Here is a 16,293-nt window from a genome sequence, read left to right as displayed (position 1 = left end):
GTTGTCAGCACCACGCTCAGCCAGTGAGCAAACCGGCCATCCCTATATAGGATCCGAACCCGTGGCTTTGGTGTTATCAGCACCGCACTCTACCGAGTGAGCCACGGGCCAGCCTTTGGTCATAAAATCTTATCTCCATTAAAATTTAAAGTGTGCGTATACGGGAGTTGGGAGAAACTGGGTAAGAGGCATGAAGAATAATTATGATTTGTAATAATAAATATGCTAATAATAATTTGATCATCACATATTGTACACAAATAATGATAGTCAACACTGTACCCCCAAAATATGCATAATCAATTATGCTTCAATAGAAAAAAAAACACTATCCACTTCACTAAAAAAAAAAAAAGAATATGCATAGATTGATACACATCGTAATGCTAAATGTGATTTAATCTTGAAAATGGAATCGTGGGCGCTTTTTCTTCATTTTGTTGTTGTTCCTCCAGTTTTCTTCAATAACCACATATTTCTTTTGTAATTCTAAAAAACGTTGTTGGGTTGACCAGTTACTCACTTGATTACAGCACAGTGTTATAATGACAAGGTCAAGGGTTCAAACCCCTGTACCAGCCAGCCGCCAAAAACAAAAAACAAAGCAAAAATAATTTCGGGCTAGCCAGTGACTCAGTTGGGAGAGTGTGATGCTGGTGACATCAAGTTTAAGAGTTTGGATCCGCATACTGGCCAGCCACACACACAAAAATAATAATAATTTAAAAAATTTTTATTTAAGTATAACACACATACAGAAACGTTACATACTATGGCCCACTGAAATTCCACAAAGTGAACACCCCATTGCAACCAGCAATGAGAACATTGCCAGCACCCCAGAAGCCTGCCTTATGTCCTCTTCTAAACACTACCTCACCACAAGGGTAAGCACCATCCTGACTTCTATTAGTTTTGCCTGCTTTTAATCTTTATGTAAGCGAAATCATACAGTATGTACTCTTGGCTTCTTTCACTGAATGTTATGTTTATGGAATTCATTTAAGTTGTCCCATGCAAGAGTAAACCATCCATTCTTATTGCTGTATAGAATTCCATTGGGTGACTCTACCACAATTTATGTATCAACTGTTTAGGGGAATTTGGGTAGTTTTTAACTTGGGGCTGTTATGAATAAAGCTGTTTCCCACAGTTTCTTGGTGAATATATGTATGCATTTCTTAGATATAAACTTAAGAATGAATGGGGTAGCCGAGTGACAACTAATTTTTAAAAATTCTCCTGGCCCAGGATGTTCTCCCTGATCAACATTGCCCTCAGCCCATCTTGTAATTTGCATGGTTTATAATGTGTGCACATGCCCTCACCAATGTGTTCATTTTAATCTTCCATCGGTTTGGCACATGTCCTGCAAGACAGCACCTTTCTTCCCTTGGGTTTCTGCTCAGTGCTGGGGAAGGGATGTAGTCTTCGGATGTCATTAACATGTTATTCTGGATAAGAACTAATGAATTCACCTGACTAGGTCAATCTAAATCAGGTTTTTACATTAAAATTTTCCCATTGATGCATAACTTGTGAAACACTATCATTTCACTTGTTCTTGTAAAACACTGTTCTCCTGTCTGGTCAGAGAACAAAACAGGTGACTCCCCAGAGGCCTTGCACCTGCTGCACCTCCTGGGGGGACAGATACCCAGGTTGAGAACTGTAGCTGCAGTAAAACCATGCTCCAATAAAAATAAAAATAAAGGGCTGGCCAATTAACTCAGTTGGTTAGAGCTCAGCCTTGTAACAAGAAGGTCAAGGGTTTGGATCCCTGTATCGGTCAGCCACAAAAAAAAAGAATAAAATTTAAAAAAGTAAAAGCCATATTCCCTCCAAGGATTTTCGGGAAGTGAGAGCTCTCTTAGGAGCAGGGGAGACCAACTCTCATAGTCTTCCACTATATGGTCATCCAATAGGATTTAATAAGTGTATGAAACCACAAACATATTTGTTTCCCAACAGATTGTGACTTCTCCGTAGCACAGAGCTCACATATCACAGAGGACCAATAAATGTTGAAATGTATGCTCTGTTTGAAACAGATGGAAAGAATCAACTAGATAGTTGGCCAGAAGTAGAGTCAATTGTTGAGAAACAAAATCTTTTTCTGTGGAATTGAACTGACAACTTATACGTCCATCATCATGCTATGCAAACTCCATGCTATAGAACGTTCTACAGCAGTAAAATAATAATGAGGTGAATCATTGACTGACATGAAAAATGCTCCATGATTTATTATTAGTTTAAAAAAAATCGAAAATAATATAATTGTATAACATTCTATGGTTTCAAAAAAGATAAAGGCTATATGTTTCTAGAGAGACGTATATTTGTGTAAATGCAGAGGAGAAGGCCTGGAAGGTTACACAACCCACTAATAGCAGTTAGCTCCAGAGGAGAGAGTGGGAGGTTGCAGTTGGGGTCAAGGGAATTTAGCTTTATCTAGAATAAATTTTTCCAAGATTATATTTGTGTATTATTTGTGTAACTGTTAAAATTTTAAGAGAATTTCTCTTTATTTCTACCAATTTCTGTATTACTTGAACAATAAACTATTCTTAAAACGAAGAACGATAGGGCTGGCCCGTGGCTCACTCAGGAGAGTGCGGTGCTGATAGCACCAGGGCCGTGGGTTCAGATCCCATATAGGGATGGCTCACTGGGTGAGCGTGGTGCTGACAACACCAAGTCAAGGGTTAAGATCTCCTTACTGGTCATCTTTAAGAAAAAAAAACAAAAACGGAGAACGATAGACCTCTTCCTGGTACTGCTAGTAGGTTTATCTTTTACAGCTGACTACTCTCTTCTCCACCTAAGCATCACGAAAAACGTGGAGAAAGAGACGGAGTTCCTTAAATGAGCTCAAGCTTCACAAAACCCTGGCCTTGACAGCCAGGGCCTTCAAGAGAGCCTTCTGTGAAGGGAAGCCAGGCATCGATTTAGAGGGAGAGAAAATAGGCGACGGATTTCCATCCACATTTAAAAAGAGTGCGCTTTCCAAGCACTCCGCATATTTCTACCGGGCTATAAAGTAACACAGAAAGTAGTGAAGTGCTTTAATTCTTAGGAGCAGTTGAAGGGAAGGCGAACAAGATTCAGTGGAACAGAAATAGGTGGTGCACATATGCTCAACCAATTATAACCTTAGAGATAAACATGGATTGTGTGTGGCGCTTTACAGTTTGGAATATTCTTCCTCATACAAATAGGGCTTAGGCTAAGGCGTCCAGGCCAAGGTCTGCCACTAATATACTGTTATCTCCACCCAGCAGCGAACATCTTTTTTTATGACTTTAAGTTTCCTCAATGAAACGGGGCTGGGGAGGTGGGCTAAGCTCGAAGCGCAGCCGTTGTCTGATGTCTATCCAAAGCCTAGTGCACCTCCGTGCCAACCAGCAAGCTAGCGCCTCTTCCGCGTGGCTTCGTTAGGGATGCCCGTCATTCCCTCTCCTCAGCGGGGCTACCCAGGTCACCAGAAGAAGAGGTCCGAGTGCGGGACTGAACGTGCGCCTGACTTGCTCCAGAAGGGGTCATTCCCGAGCCCCGGCAGTGAAACACCCAGCACCCAGGCCGGAAAAGGTCCCGCAGCGCTGGGGAGAAGGGAGAGAAACGCGCCGGACGGCTGACGTGGTCCAATCCCGCCATGAGCTGTGGCTTCACCCCAACTGGTGCACTGGCCCCTCCGCCGCCTCCGGGGCGGGGCCGGAGTCAGAGGGGGGGGCGGGCCTCGGACGTGGCCCAATGGAAGCGCGCGCCGGGGCGGTGGGGGCGGGACCGGGCTCGCGGCGCAGGGCCGGGCGGCGGAGGCGCCAATGAGCTCGCGCCGCGTCCGGGGCCGGCTGGTGCGCGAGACGCCGCCGAGAGGTTGGTGGCTAATGTAACAGTTTGCAAACCGTGGGGAGTTGTGAAGGGCGCGGGTCGGGGGGCGCTGCCGGCCTCGTGGGTACGTCCGCGCCGCGTTTGTCCCAGCGCTGGGCCACAGGAGCGGAGACAAGAGGTAGCAGGGTGGGGATGGAGATGCGGGCCGGCCACCCCTCCTAGGGGAGGCAGCGTGCTAGCTCCGGGGGCGGGGCGGTAGCGGGAGTGAGGGCCGCTCGGACTCCGGTGCACTGGGGCCCCCTCCGTGGGCCCCACAACTCGGTCCCCGGGCCGCCCCTACGCGCTAGGGTGGGCCGGGACCTGTTTCCGGGAACGGGAGCCGCCGCCTTCGTCAGGTGAGGATTAGGTGAACACTGGGCACTCGATACCTTCCCGGGGAGGAACCTTACCGCTCCGGCACAGCGTCTGTGTGGGCAGCGGGAATGGGGAAGGGGAGTGGGCGGGACAACCCGCAGGGATGCGGAGGAGGAGACAGGCCCTTCTTCCATCTGAGCCACCTCCGACGTCATCACCTCCCAGTTCCCGTCCAGGCCCAGCCAGCGGGGGATCTTCAGGTGTGGGAGGTAGTTGAGGCCTGGGCGGGGAACCCTGGCCGCACCCTAGGTGTCTGACAGCAGGCACAGTGAGACGGTGCGCATTTACTGCCTGTGCAGTGGATGGAAGGGTCTGGTCTCCTTCCTCCGGTCCTGCTACCGCCTGTTTAGGGATGTGGTGGAGCCGAGGACCCATGCTATTTCGCTTGGACCTTTGTATGGGCACTTCTGGGGATGATTAGAGAGTGAGTGGTACTCATCAGGAGGGAGAGGAGGGAATGGGATGTAGGCTGGTCTGCCCTAGGTGAGAATGGAGGAGGTATTAATCTTACAGCTTCTCTGTTTTGGGATGAGGTTCTGTCTCCTTCACTCAGGGCATCCAGTGACAAGTGTTTTTTTTCCTCGTCCCCCAGGAGCACAATGGCAGCCACAGTCAGGAGGCAGAGGCCAAGGAGGCCAGCCTGTTGGGCCTTGATGACTGTGCTCTTGGCAGATCTGTTGGCGCTGAGTGGTACGTACCCTAGCAGAGAGATCAAAAGAAGAATGAATGAGACGTGGTGTGGAGGGAGCGTAAGGCTCCTGGTTAGACTCCTCTTGAGTTGTGGGACCCAAGCTTTGTACTTTGTCTTTTGCTATCTTCCTTTCTCCGTGGAAAGTAGTATGCTTTGGTTAGAGGGGCCTCAAGAAGGAAGGGGAAGGGAGGCTAATTGACAAACCTGTTTTCTCTTCAGACACGCTGGCAGTGATGTCTGTGGATCTGGGCAGCGAATCCATGAAGGTGGCCATCGTCAAACCTGGAGTGCCCATGGAAATTGTCTTGAACAAGTAAGGGTGGCCCCAGTGTCAAGGGTGGGGAATGAGAGAGTCTAGGCTCCAAGAGGGTGTGTGTTTCAGAGTGTCCACAACAGACTTTGGTGTCTAAGTGGTTAATTGTATGTGGAGTGTCAAGGCTCCTGAGTCCATACCCTGCTGCAGGCACCTGGGCCCAACATCTCTTTTCCTTAGGGAATCCCGGAGGAAAACTCCAGTGACTGTAACCCTGAAAGAAAATGAAAGATTCTTTGGAGACAGTGCAGCAGGCATGGTGAGCTAGCAGGCCCCCTTCCCAGAGTGGTGGGCAGAAAAGAGAAGATAAGATGTAGTCCCCAGAATCTATTTCCTTGTCAATCTCTGGTGTAAGAGGTAGGTGATGGCGGGGTTGGGAGCCTAACACTCTGTTACTTTACCTCCTCTCAGGCCATCAAGAATCCAAAGGCTACCCTGCGTTACTTCCAGCATCTCCTGGGGAAGCAAGCAGATAACCCCCATGTGACCCTTTACCGGGCCCGTTTCCCAGAGCACGAGCTAAGCTTTGACCCACAGAGGCAGACTGTGTACTTCCAGATCAGCCCGTGAGTGTTCTGTTGGGGAAGGCAGGCTCACCAGCCTTGCTGGGCTTCTCATGGGTATGTGTTTATGATTGTCCCGCCTTAATGCCTAGCTTTCTTTGCCTCCAAGTACTCCCTCTTCCCCACACCCAGGCAGCTGCAGTTCTCACCTGAGGAAGTACTGGGCATGGTTCTTAATTACTCCCGTTCCCTGGCTGAAGATTTTGCAGGTGAGTGGCCAAGGCGGGGCCAGTGGTGGCCAGAATCCCCAGGATTTAAAGCAGTGATTCTCAAACGAGAGCAATTTTGGCAATTGGAAACATTTGGTGTAATGTCTGAAGACATATTTGGTTGTCACAACTGTGGAAATGCCCCTGGCATCTGGTGGGTAGAGGTGAGGGATGCTACATAATATCCCACAGTGCACAGGACAGCCCCCACGACAAAAAATTATCTGGCCCAAAATATCAGTAGTACCAAGGTTGGAAACCCTCATCTAAGGTATGGAGCTGGTGGGATCCTGTTCTGTTGTCCTCTGTAGAGCAGCCCATCAAGGATGCAGTAATCACCGTGCCAGCATTCTTCAACCAGGCCGAGCGCCGAGCAGTGCTGCAGGCTGCTCGCATGGCTGGCCTCAAAGTGCTGCAGCTCATCAATGACAACACCGCCACCGCCCTCAGCTATGGTGTCTTCCGCAGGAAAGATATCAACACCACTGCCCAGGTGAGCCAGGGAGGCCTCCTCCCTGCAGGGTGGCTGAGTCTGAGCATTAAGGCCATTCGGCTTATTTTGCATCTTGTTTACATGGCCAGCCCTTGGCAAAATGCAGCAGTAGCCTTCTCTCAGCCCCTGTTGGAGCTGTTCAGCTTTATGTTGAGAGTCGAGCAGCCCCTTGGAGGCAGAAAGGTAGGCACCGTGGAGTTTGGTAAGGTTCCTGTGACAGTTGCCTTGATGTCTCTGCAGAATGTTATGTTCTATGACATGGGCTCAGGCAGCACTGTTTGTACCGTTGTGACTTACCAGACTGTGAAGACTAAAGAAGCCGGCATGCAGCCACAGCTGCAGATCCGGGGCGTAGGGTAAGTGGGTGCTGGGAGGAGGGCTTCTTGTTAAGAACCTTGGGTCAGGGGTTTGTTCTTGGAGGGGCAACTGCTTCACTTTCCCGCTCCCTTCAGGAATACTGTCCTGGTTAACGCATCCGTCACCCTGGGGGACTACTCACAAAGAGTTGGAGGAAGCTGGAAAGAAAGGGAGGACAGTTTGGGAAGACTGAAAGGCAGAGAACTTCCTGAACTTATTCTAAGGAGACCCATGAGGCTGCAGCCATTTATAGGGTGTCAGATTCAGGGCTGGCTGGTTAGCTCATTTGGTTAGAATGCGTTGTTACAATACCAGGGTCAAGGGTTCAGATCCCCGAACTGGCCAACAGCCAAAAAAAAAAAAATTACAGGCAGTGTTATGGGGGGCCAGATTCAATCATTTTTTTGCAGTCTTGTCATTTCCACTTGAATAACTCAACACTCTCATTGTCTCGTTTCTTTTTCTGTCTGTCCTTACTATAACCACTCTAGTCTAAGCTACTGTTGGCCTTTACTTGCAGAGTTAAAACAGATCTCCCTACTTCCAGTGTTGTTTCCTTTCAGTTCTTTCTTTGTATTACAGCCGGAAATTTCTTTTTCAAATATCAAGCTGATTGCAACCTGTTTCCTTAAAAACCCTTCAGTGGTTCCAGAACTGTACCTGTGCCTGTCCCAGCTCTGCCTCCCACGGCTTGTCTCTGGCCCCAGCCTCTTGCTCTTGGAGCTTTGCAGTACTTGCCCTCCTTTGGAACTTGCTGTGCTCTCTCCCAATTCTGTGTCTTTACTGTTCTTTCTGTCTAGAATGTTCTTTCTTCTCCTTTTCACCTAGTTGACTCTAATTCATTCTTCAGATTTCAGTTCAAGCATCACTTCTTCAAAGAAACTTTCCTTAACATCCCTAAATAGTTCAAACTTCCCACGTGTATTCTGTTAGTAATGTCTACTTCTCCCTTTATAACAAACAGGGTGCTTACAATTTCACATGTATGTGGTTATTTGCTAGATTATGAAGTCTTTGGCAGCAGGAACCCTGTCTATCCCTCCCCTCAACCCACATTTGTATTCCCAGAGACAGGTACATAGTTGATGCTCAGTAAGTACTGTTGAATGAGTGCATAGATGAACTATCTCTGTGGGGTGTCAGCTGTGCTATGGGGAGTTGAGGGCAGAGTGAGTCCACCCTGTGCCAGATGGAGATGAGAGTTAGGCTCCTGTGCAGATGGAAGGACACTTTGTGTTCCTCACACTTTTCCTTGCTCCTGTTCCCAAACAGGTTTGACCGTACCCTGGGGGGCCTGGAGATGGAGCTCCGACTGCGTGAGCACCTGGCTAAGCTGTTCAATGAGCAGCGCAAGGGCCAGAGAGCAAAGGATGTGCGGGAGAACCCACGTGCCATGGCCAAGCTGTTACGTGAGGCTAATCGGCTCAAAACCGTCCTGAGTGCCAATGCGGACCACATGGCACAGGTGCCCACATGTGGCTAGTTGAGGGCAAACTTGCCCCAACTTGAGGGTGGAGGAGCCTGCCATTTGGAGCTGGGCTGTGTGTGCCTGGCATGGCGCATGCCCCCTGGCGTCCTCCCAAAGTCCTGTTCCGTTGGTTTCTGTCCTGACCACCCAGAGAGCAGGACCTGAGCAAGAACTCCCTGACACTCCTCATCCTCCCCCAGATCGAGGGCCTGATGGACGATGTCGACTTCAAGGCAAAAGTGACTCGAGTGGAGTTTGAGGAGTTGTGTGCAGACCTGTTTGAGCGGGTGCCTGGGCCTGTACAGCAGGCCCTCCAGAGTGCCGAAATGAGTTTGGTGAGAGGGTAGGGGGAGGTGGGTGTGCCCGATGGGGCATGGGGGAGGAAACACATGGGACATCAAGGGAAGAGTCAGCACTGAGGAGGAGAGTTAATTGCGTGCTGTCCCACCTCACATTCTTTCCCCCTACGCAGGACGAGATTGAGCAGGTCATCCTTGTGGGTGGGGCCACTCGGGTCCCCAAAGTTCAGGAGGTGCTGCTGAAGGCCGTGGGCAAGTGAGTATGGGGGCTGGGGCATGGGGCCTGGTTCTGCCTGGGGCAGGGCTGAGGGGACAGAACCCTGGCTGGGTGCTCCAGGATGAACAGTACTGAAGTTTGGGACTGTCCTAGGGAGGAGCTAGGAAAGAACATCAACGCAGATGAAGCGGCCGCCATGGGGGCTGTGTACCAGGCAGCTGCACTCAGCAAAGCCTTCAAGGTGAAGCCATTTGTAGTGCGAGATGCAGTGGTCTACCCCATCCTGGTGAGTAAGCCTGTCTCATAAGGTGCCAAGCTCCTTTTACCGTGGGATCTCCCCTTCTGCTCTAGCCTGTCCCTTTATTTTTCTGCCAAGGGATATCCTCTCATCCCCATCCTTACCCCAGAACCTGCTCTGGTTCTCCAATGGGGCTTCTCTCTGCCTGCTGTGTAGGTGGAGTTCACAAGGGAGGTAGAGGAGGAGCCTGGGGTTCGTAGCCTGAAGCACAATAAACGTGTACTCTTCTCCCGGATGGGGCCTTACCCTCAACGCAAAGTCATCACCTTTAACCGCTACAGCCATGATTTCAACTTCCACATCAACTACGGTGACCTGGGCTTCCTGGGGCCTGAGGATCTTCGGTGAGGGGCGGGGGGGCAGGATGGGAGCTCTGGGGAGGGGGAGATGTGGCTGCCAGATGACCTGAGGATTGAAGGGGAGGGAGGATGTGCGGCATGCAGGGCTGAAATGCGGAGTGGGGTTAGGTTAGGTTATAAGCAATGCTCGGCAAGTGCTTCCATCACTGTTTCCATTCTCTTGACCTTGGGGAGGGCTCTGACATCTCGTGCCGGGAAGCTGAGTTAGAGGTAGGTTGAGTGGGTCTCCTTGAACTCCTCTTTCCTTCCCACCTAGGGTATTTGGCTCCCAGAATCTGACCACAGTGAAGCTGAAAGGTGTGGGTGAGAGCTTCAAGAAGTATCCCGACCATGAGTCCAAGGGCATCAAGGCTCACTTCAACCTGGACGAGAGTGGTGTGCTCACTCTAGACAGGGTGAGAGCAAAAGGAGACCCCATGTGCAGGGCAAGGGCCCCAAGCCTTTTCCAGAGCAGGTTCCATATGGTGTTAGAATATGAAAACAAAAAGATTTTAGAGTCACGTAAATCTTGGCTCCAAACAGTCAACCAGAGACCTGGTGCAGGCCTCCTCTTAGCCTATTAATGCTTATTGACCTTGTAAGTTTCTTAGAAGGAATGTAAAATGGTTGAACACATTTTTGAAGACCAGTTCTGGAAGTTAATATGTTTTAGAACATATTTTAGGAAATAATGGGCCATCTAATTATTGAGTGGAAAGTGGGGGGCTCTGAGTTGAAAAGAGGAGCTATGATTCTGTTCTCAAAGGACTCATAATCAAAGGGTGGAAGGGTGACCATCCAGGAGTCCTTAGAACAGGCAGGCAAGAGAATAGGCCAGCACAGCTACGAGTTGGGTAGCAGTGCATGTGCTGACACCCACTGTGGCAGGACGTTTGTAGAGAAGATGTGGGTTAGCGTGTGCTTCTTCATTTTGAATGTGTTTTAAGGTGGAGTCTGTATTTGAGACATTGGTGGAGGACAGCCCAGAAGAGGAGTCTACTCTCACCAGTAAGATGAGCATATGCACATGTGAATGAGAGAGAGGATGTACTTGTGTGCCTTCTGGGGCGGTGGACAGGGCATTGCTTTTGGGCCAGGAGGTGGAGTCACTGCTGTGGTCCCTTTTGAGTCTTTGGGCTTTCTTTCCCCTAGAACTTGGCAACACCATTTCCAGCCTGTTTGGAGGTGGTACCACACCAGATGCCAAAGAGAATGGTACTGATACTGTCCAGGTAAGCTCAGGATGGAGCCAGAGGAGTGTGGAGCACAGCATGTGGGGTGGCATGCTAGCCACCTGGGGTTCAGTGGGCCGCCCCTTCCCTGTCAGCCCATGGGAGGTAGCCATGCCCTCCTCAGATTCCTCTCAACTCTGAGCTGTTCCCTGTACCAGAGCTCCCAAGGCCCGTTTCTTCCATCTCCACACGCTCTCCTTTGTCCAGCCAGACTGCCCACTGTGTCCATTGCCATACAGTTGTCATCTGTCTGCCCGCAAGCTGTGTCCTAAGTGGTAAACGCCTTCAAAGCAGAGCCAAAGGGATCTGGCACGACTGAGACCAGGCCTTATCCTTGGGTTCTGCTGGTGATTGTTACCTGCGGGGTGCCTGTGATCATTTCCCAGGAGGAGGAGGAGAGCCCTGCTGAAGGGAGCAAGGACGAGCCTGGGGAGCAAGCAGAGGTCAAGGAGGAAGCTGAGGCCCCCGTGGAGGATCCTTCTCAGTCCCCACCTTCTGAGTCTAAGGGTGATGCAGTCCCTGAGGGAGAAAAGGTTGCAGAAAAAGAAAACGGGGACAAGTCTGAGGCCCAGGTGAGCTGTGGGCAGAGTAAGGCCGGTGTGGACCCAGAGGTGAAGGGAGTGGATGCCTACTTTGTTCCTTGCCCCATGGAGAATGTAGAATGGCCTTTGGGGCCGGCCCGTGGCTCACTCGGGAGAGTGCGGTGCTGACAACACCAAGGCCACAAGTTCGGATCCCATATAGGAGTAGCCGGTTAGCTCACGAATGTAGAATGGCCTAGGCTTTTCCTGACATACCCTACTCTTCCTACCCAGAAACCAAGTGCGAAGGGGGAGGCCGGGCCCGAGGGCATCCCTCCAGCCACAGAGGAGGAGAAGCAGCAGAAGCCTGCCCGGAAGCAGAAAATGGTAGAGGAGATCGGGGTGGAGCTGGTGGTTCTGGACCTGCCTGACTTGCTAGAGGATGAGATGGCTCGTTCAGTGCAGAAGTAAGACTGTGTGTGTGTGTATGATGGGCAGGGTGTGGAATAGCACCCCTGGGAGGGAGAGAGCCATCTAACCAGGGCCAGGTTCTACCCGCCCTCTCCCTCTTCCCTGCCTCTTCGTCCCACAGACTTCAAGACCTGACACTCCGAGACCTAGAGAAGCAGGAACGGGAGAAAGCCGCCAATAGCTTAGAAGCTTTCATCTTTGAGACCCAGGTCAGTAGGCTAGGAGGCAGCGTCCCCGCCCTGGAACTTGTATGGGGGGGTGGCTCTGTGAGCCTTGCCCTCAGGCTCACTGCATACATGAGTTTGTGTGTCTTCCCAGGACAAGCTGTACCATGCGGAGTACCAGGAAGTGTCCACCGAGGAACAGCGGGAGGAGATCTCTCAGAAACTCAGCACCACGTCCACCTGGCTGGAGGACGAGGGCTTTGGGGCCACCACAGTGGTGAGGGTCCTCCCAGGACATGGCGGGTGGCACGAGAGCTCTCTCCTTCCTCCCCTGGGATCAGAGACAGTGAGGAGAGCTGGGCTGCAGGGCTGTAAAGAAGGACATTGGGCTGATGCCCACACTCTGCTCTCATCCCTTCAACCCCTCTGCCCGATCCTGCCTCCATCAGATGTTGAAGGAGAAGCTGGCTGAGCTGCGGAAGCTGTGCCAAGGGCTGTTTTTCCGGGTGGAAGAGCGCAAGAAGTGGCCGGAACGGCTGTCTGCCCTCGATAACCTCCTCAACCATTCCAGCATGTTCCTCAAGTGAGCGGTCCCTGTGCTCTTTATTCTGTCCTGCCAAGGCCACTGACTCTCATTCCTGTCAGCTTCCTGTTACACCCACCCAAGGCCCCTCTTCCTCCTGGGCTGATTGTCTCCTCTCTGGCTTCCAGGGGAGCCCGGCTCATCCCAGAAATGGACCAGATCTTCACTGAGGTGGAGATGACCACGTTAGAGAAAGTCATCAATGAGACCTGGGTAATCACTGTGTAAATACTTAACTGGATACATAGCTGCCACCGTGCACCATCCTGAGAGGCGGGGAGATGGACACAGCAGCCTCTGCCTCCTGGCTTAGCATCTCATTGGGAAGGCAAAAGATGTTTGTATGGGAGCCCACGTTTGATTGGTCCCAGGCAAGGGTCATAGCCATAAGAGTCATTGGACTGGAGGAGCAACAGAGCCCATACCTGTGAAGTTAGAGAAAGTTGCTGTGAGAAGCCGGGCTCAGAAAATGGGCCAGGGTTTGGATGGGTAGAGTGGCATGTCATGTGAAGCAGGAGCTGTTTGGAGGGTGGGGACTCTTTTTGAGCCCAAGCTAGGAAGTGGAGAGGCAAGAAAGGAATAATCGGGGTTCATTCAGTTGTAGTCACTCCAGAGGAACAGGACATAAGCCCAAAATGTATAGTTGAGGACTCCTTTGTGGAGAGCCTTGAATGTCCTTTGGAGGAGTCTGCTCACCCTGTGGGGCTGACATCAGGGGTGGCAGTGACTTGCAGTCAGAGAAGAGCCTGAGGCTGGTTGAGGTATGATTCCATCTACAATAGGGACCTCTGCTCTATCCACGACTAACTCTGAGCCTATCCTGGCCTCACCCACAGGCCTGGAAGAACGCAACTATGGCCGAGCAGGCCAAGCTTCCTGCCACTGAGAAGCCTGTGTTGCTCTCAAAAGACATCGAGGCCAAGATGATGGCCTTGGACCGTGAGGTGCAGTATCTGCTCAATAAGGCCAAGTTTGCTAAGCCCCGGCCCCGGCCCAAGGACAAGAATGGGACCCGGGCAGAGCCTCCCCTCAATGCCAGTACCAGTGACCAGGGGGAGAAGGTCATCCTTCCAGCAGGTGAGGAAAGGGTGCCTGTCTCCAGGTTCTAGTGGGCAAGGAGAAGGCCTCCTTTCCCTTCTGGGACTACATCTCACTCCTGGTTTCCCTCCAGGCCAGACTGAAGATACAAAGCCCATTTTAGAACCTGAGAAAGTAGTGCCTGGTGAGTTGGGGAAACTGTGGTTGAGAAATGGACATTGCGTTAGTCCAGGGGTAGGCAAACTGGCAGGCAGGGCCTGTTTCTGGGTGGCCCAGGAGCTGAGAGTGTTTAAAAAAAAAATGCAAAGATCAAATGTAGTCCACACATTGTAAAGTATTTACTGGCTGGCTTCTTACAGAAAAAGTTTGCCAACCCCTCTGGTAGCCTCTTCCTCCTTTCTGCATAGACTAACATATTCCTTCCAAAAAGCAGGATCTGAACCAGTAGACACCGAGCCTCTGGAGTTAGGCGGTCCTGGAGCAGGTGAGGGCAGAGCTGGAGGTGTGCTGGGAAGCCTGATGGGGGCCGAGGGACAGTTATCTGCAGAGTGCTAGGGCCACTTACCTCTGTTTCACCTGCTGCCCTTCCTCTGCTTTCCCCAACTCCCCGCAGAACCTGAACAGGAGGAGCCACTGACGGGACAGAAGCGACCTTTGAAGAATGATGAACTATAACCCCCACCTTACATGTCCCTATTCATCTCCACCCCCTTCTCCTACCACCTCTATTTATTAAACATTGAGGGTCAGGGGAGGGGGTGGTCCTGCCCTCAGGGGTTCAAGTTCCTTTTCTCTCACCTGAGATTGGAGGTGTGGAGAAGGGGAGGGAAGGGACAGCTCATCAGTTCCTTCTGGAGTAGCTCTGTGGTTAAAAACTGAAACTGTTCTTTCCCCAGTCCCACCCCCTGGTTCCCTACCCATCCAGGCCCTAAATTTGGGAAAAATCACTATTGTGTCTTAATTCTTTTGTGGGTAGGTGAGAGAATGATGGACTGAGACCCGGTAGTGGGAAGGATGTCCTGGGATATTGGAGAGTTTCCAGACTTCTCTGGCCGTCCTTCTTTCCCTCCTTTCTTCCACCATGAAATCCTTTTTGGGCCAGTGTCTATAGAGCCTTGGTTACCAGGTTTGGTTTCTGAGTGCCTATTCTCCCTCCAAGATCTGTTTCCTTTGAAATCCCGCCCCTCCCCCATGGGCACCCCCTCCATCTGCTCTTCCCACTGGTTTCCTGGGCTTCCTGGCGCAAGTCGGGGAGTCCTCTGCCCCTCGCCCAAAGCCCTTCCATCTGGACTGGCTGGAGTAAATCTGAAATATTCCTACCCACATATACTGCCCCTAGTGGCCGGAGAAGGCAGGGAGAAAGTGAAAAAGGGAATCCACTGCCACTCCAGGGAGTGAGATATGTGAAAGCCCCAGATCTCCCACCTGTGGGCTGTTGGTCCCAGGAACGCTGTGTGAAGTGGTTGGCATGGGATGCCAGCATCCTGCAAGCACTGTCAAAATCTGCATCTTCCCTGTAACCTGGTCCCCAGGGTCCTGTGACAACCTGCCCCCTCTCCTGCTGTCCTCCCAGCTTGAGCCTTCCCCTCACCTCATTAACTCCTGGGCTGACCAAAATGTGCTTTCTACTGTGAGCCCCTATCCCAAGACCCTGGGAGAAGGAGAGACCAAGGTGTGAATGTAAAACTGCCACCTCACACTTTGAGACGGGCCTTGTGGGTGAAGGAAGTAGATCAGGGGCTGGCCTTCCTCACATGCATTGCTCTGCTAGGATGGGGGCCCCTCACCCACCATGCAAAGCCTAGGGAGCCTGTCCTCCAGTATTCCGTATGTTGCAGGAGCTAGGGCTGCTGCCCCAGCTCCAGAACAAGGGCGAACCTGGTTGTGTCAGTCATTTTGTCTTTTTTTTTTTTTTTTTTTTGCCACATTGGCAGAGATGAGACCTAAGGGTCCTAACCCCCACCCCCACCCCTTCCACTCTTTGTTTGAATTCTTTCATTAGCAGTTGAGGCTGGTTGGACAGGTTTGAGTCAAATTGTACTTTGCTCCATTGTTAATTGAGAAACTTTCAATAAAATATTCTTTTCTACAGTTTTTGTGCTGTGACTTTTTTAAATGTGTATTTCCCAAACATAAATAATGCATGTTTAGTATAGAAAATTTAGGAAATAGAAGTTTGAGTAATAAAATTAGCTATAATGCCACCACCAAACAATTAACATTTTGGAATTTTGGACTTAGTTGAGATTTGTATATGTAATTTATGGGAACAAAATCTTGGTTTTATTTTTCCCCTGACATTATTTGGACCCCTGCATCCCATGCATTTATAGGTAACGTCCGTCTTTAAGGTAATCCCATTTTACAAATAGAAGTTGGCAGTTCATTGAGGTTCAGTAATTGGTCCAAGGAATGAGTGTTAAGTGCTTCAGCTAGGATCCGAAATCAGTTCTGACCCATTAGCCCTTGCTCTTTCTACTCTTCCACAAGAACGTGTTGCTAGAGATTCACCATTTGTACCACAGTTAATTCAGGTTGTTCATCATTTGAGATACATCCACATTTTACCAAAAGAGGATCTCTGTTCTCACTAATCATTTACATGTGTGGGTAGTTGAATATTTAATGACCATGAAGTTTTTTTTTTTTTTTTTTTCTCTGAAGGTTGAACAGGTCACACAAGTTTTGAAGCTGGAAGCTTTTTTTTCAATGACTTTTTAGAGCAGCTTTAGATTCACAGCAGAATTGAGCAAGAGGTACAAAGAGTTCTCATATATCTCCTGCCCCCATGTA

The 16,293-nt window shown here is 50.4% G+C and overlaps 1 protein-coding gene across 2 annotated transcripts; it reads left to right on the top strand.

Annotated features, from left to right (window-relative positions):
* Nucleotides 1-3,829: 3,829 nt before the first annotated feature.
* On the top strand, nt 3,830-15,594 carry HYOU1 (hypoxia up-regulated 1). 2 transcript variants are annotated; one of them, XM_008577899.1, is made up of 26 exons: nt 3,830-3,876; nt 4,838-4,935; nt 5,156-5,249; nt 5,430-5,508; nt 5,661-5,815; nt 5,945-6,021; nt 6,333-6,514; nt 6,755-6,870; nt 8,144-8,336; nt 8,540-8,674; nt 8,812-8,894; nt 9,009-9,141; nt 9,310-9,497; nt 9,769-9,907; nt 10,439-10,499; nt 10,644-10,723; nt 11,110-11,295; nt 11,539-11,711; nt 11,837-11,924; nt 12,034-12,156; nt 12,329-12,462; nt 12,591-12,675; nt 13,299-13,539; nt 13,634-13,684; nt 13,934-13,984; nt 14,114-15,594. In XM_008577899.1, the coding sequence occupies exons 2-26, from the start codon at nt 4,845-4,847 to the stop codon at nt 14,173-14,175; spliced, it is 3,000 nt and encodes a 999-aa protein (XP_008576121.1). In that variant the 5' UTR covers nt 3,830-3,876; nt 4,838-4,844; the 3' UTR covers nt 14,176-15,594. The 2 variants fall into 2 exon arrangements, with proteins under 2 accessions (XP_008576121.1, XP_008576120.1); XM_008577898.1 differs by lacking the exon at nt 3,830-3,876 and adding an exon at nt 4,064-4,226 and having other exon boundaries at nt 13,931-13,984.
* Nucleotides 15,595-16,293: the final 699 nt, after the last annotated feature.

Source organism: Galeopterus variegatus, unplaced genomic scaffold (assembly GCF_000696425.1).
Source record: "Galeopterus variegatus unplaced genomic scaffold, G_variegatus-3.0.2 Scaffold1598, whole genome shotgun sequence".
Lineage (NCBI taxonomy): Eukaryota > Metazoa > Chordata > Mammalia > Dermoptera > Cynocephalidae > Galeopterus > Galeopterus variegatus.
Note: the sequence above shows the minus strand (reverse complement) of the source record. Positions and strands in the feature narration are given on the sequence as shown.

What these genes read in the sequence shown, in the direction of transcription:
- HYOU1 (XM_008577898.1), top strand. Translation starts at nt 4,845, where the DNA reads ATGGCAGCCACAGTCAGGAGGCAGAGGCCAAGGAGGCCAGCCTGTTGG. An exon ending in ATGCGGACCACATGGCACAG is followed by an intron (nt 8,337 to 8,539) that starts GTGCCCACATGT and finishes ATCCTCCCCCAG; the next exon opens with ATCGAGGGCCTGATGGACGA. An exon ending in CATTCCAGCATGTTCCTCAA is followed by an intron (nt 12,463 to 12,590) that starts GTGAGCGGTCCC and finishes TCTGGCTTCCAG; the next exon opens with GGGAGCCCGGCTCATCCCAG.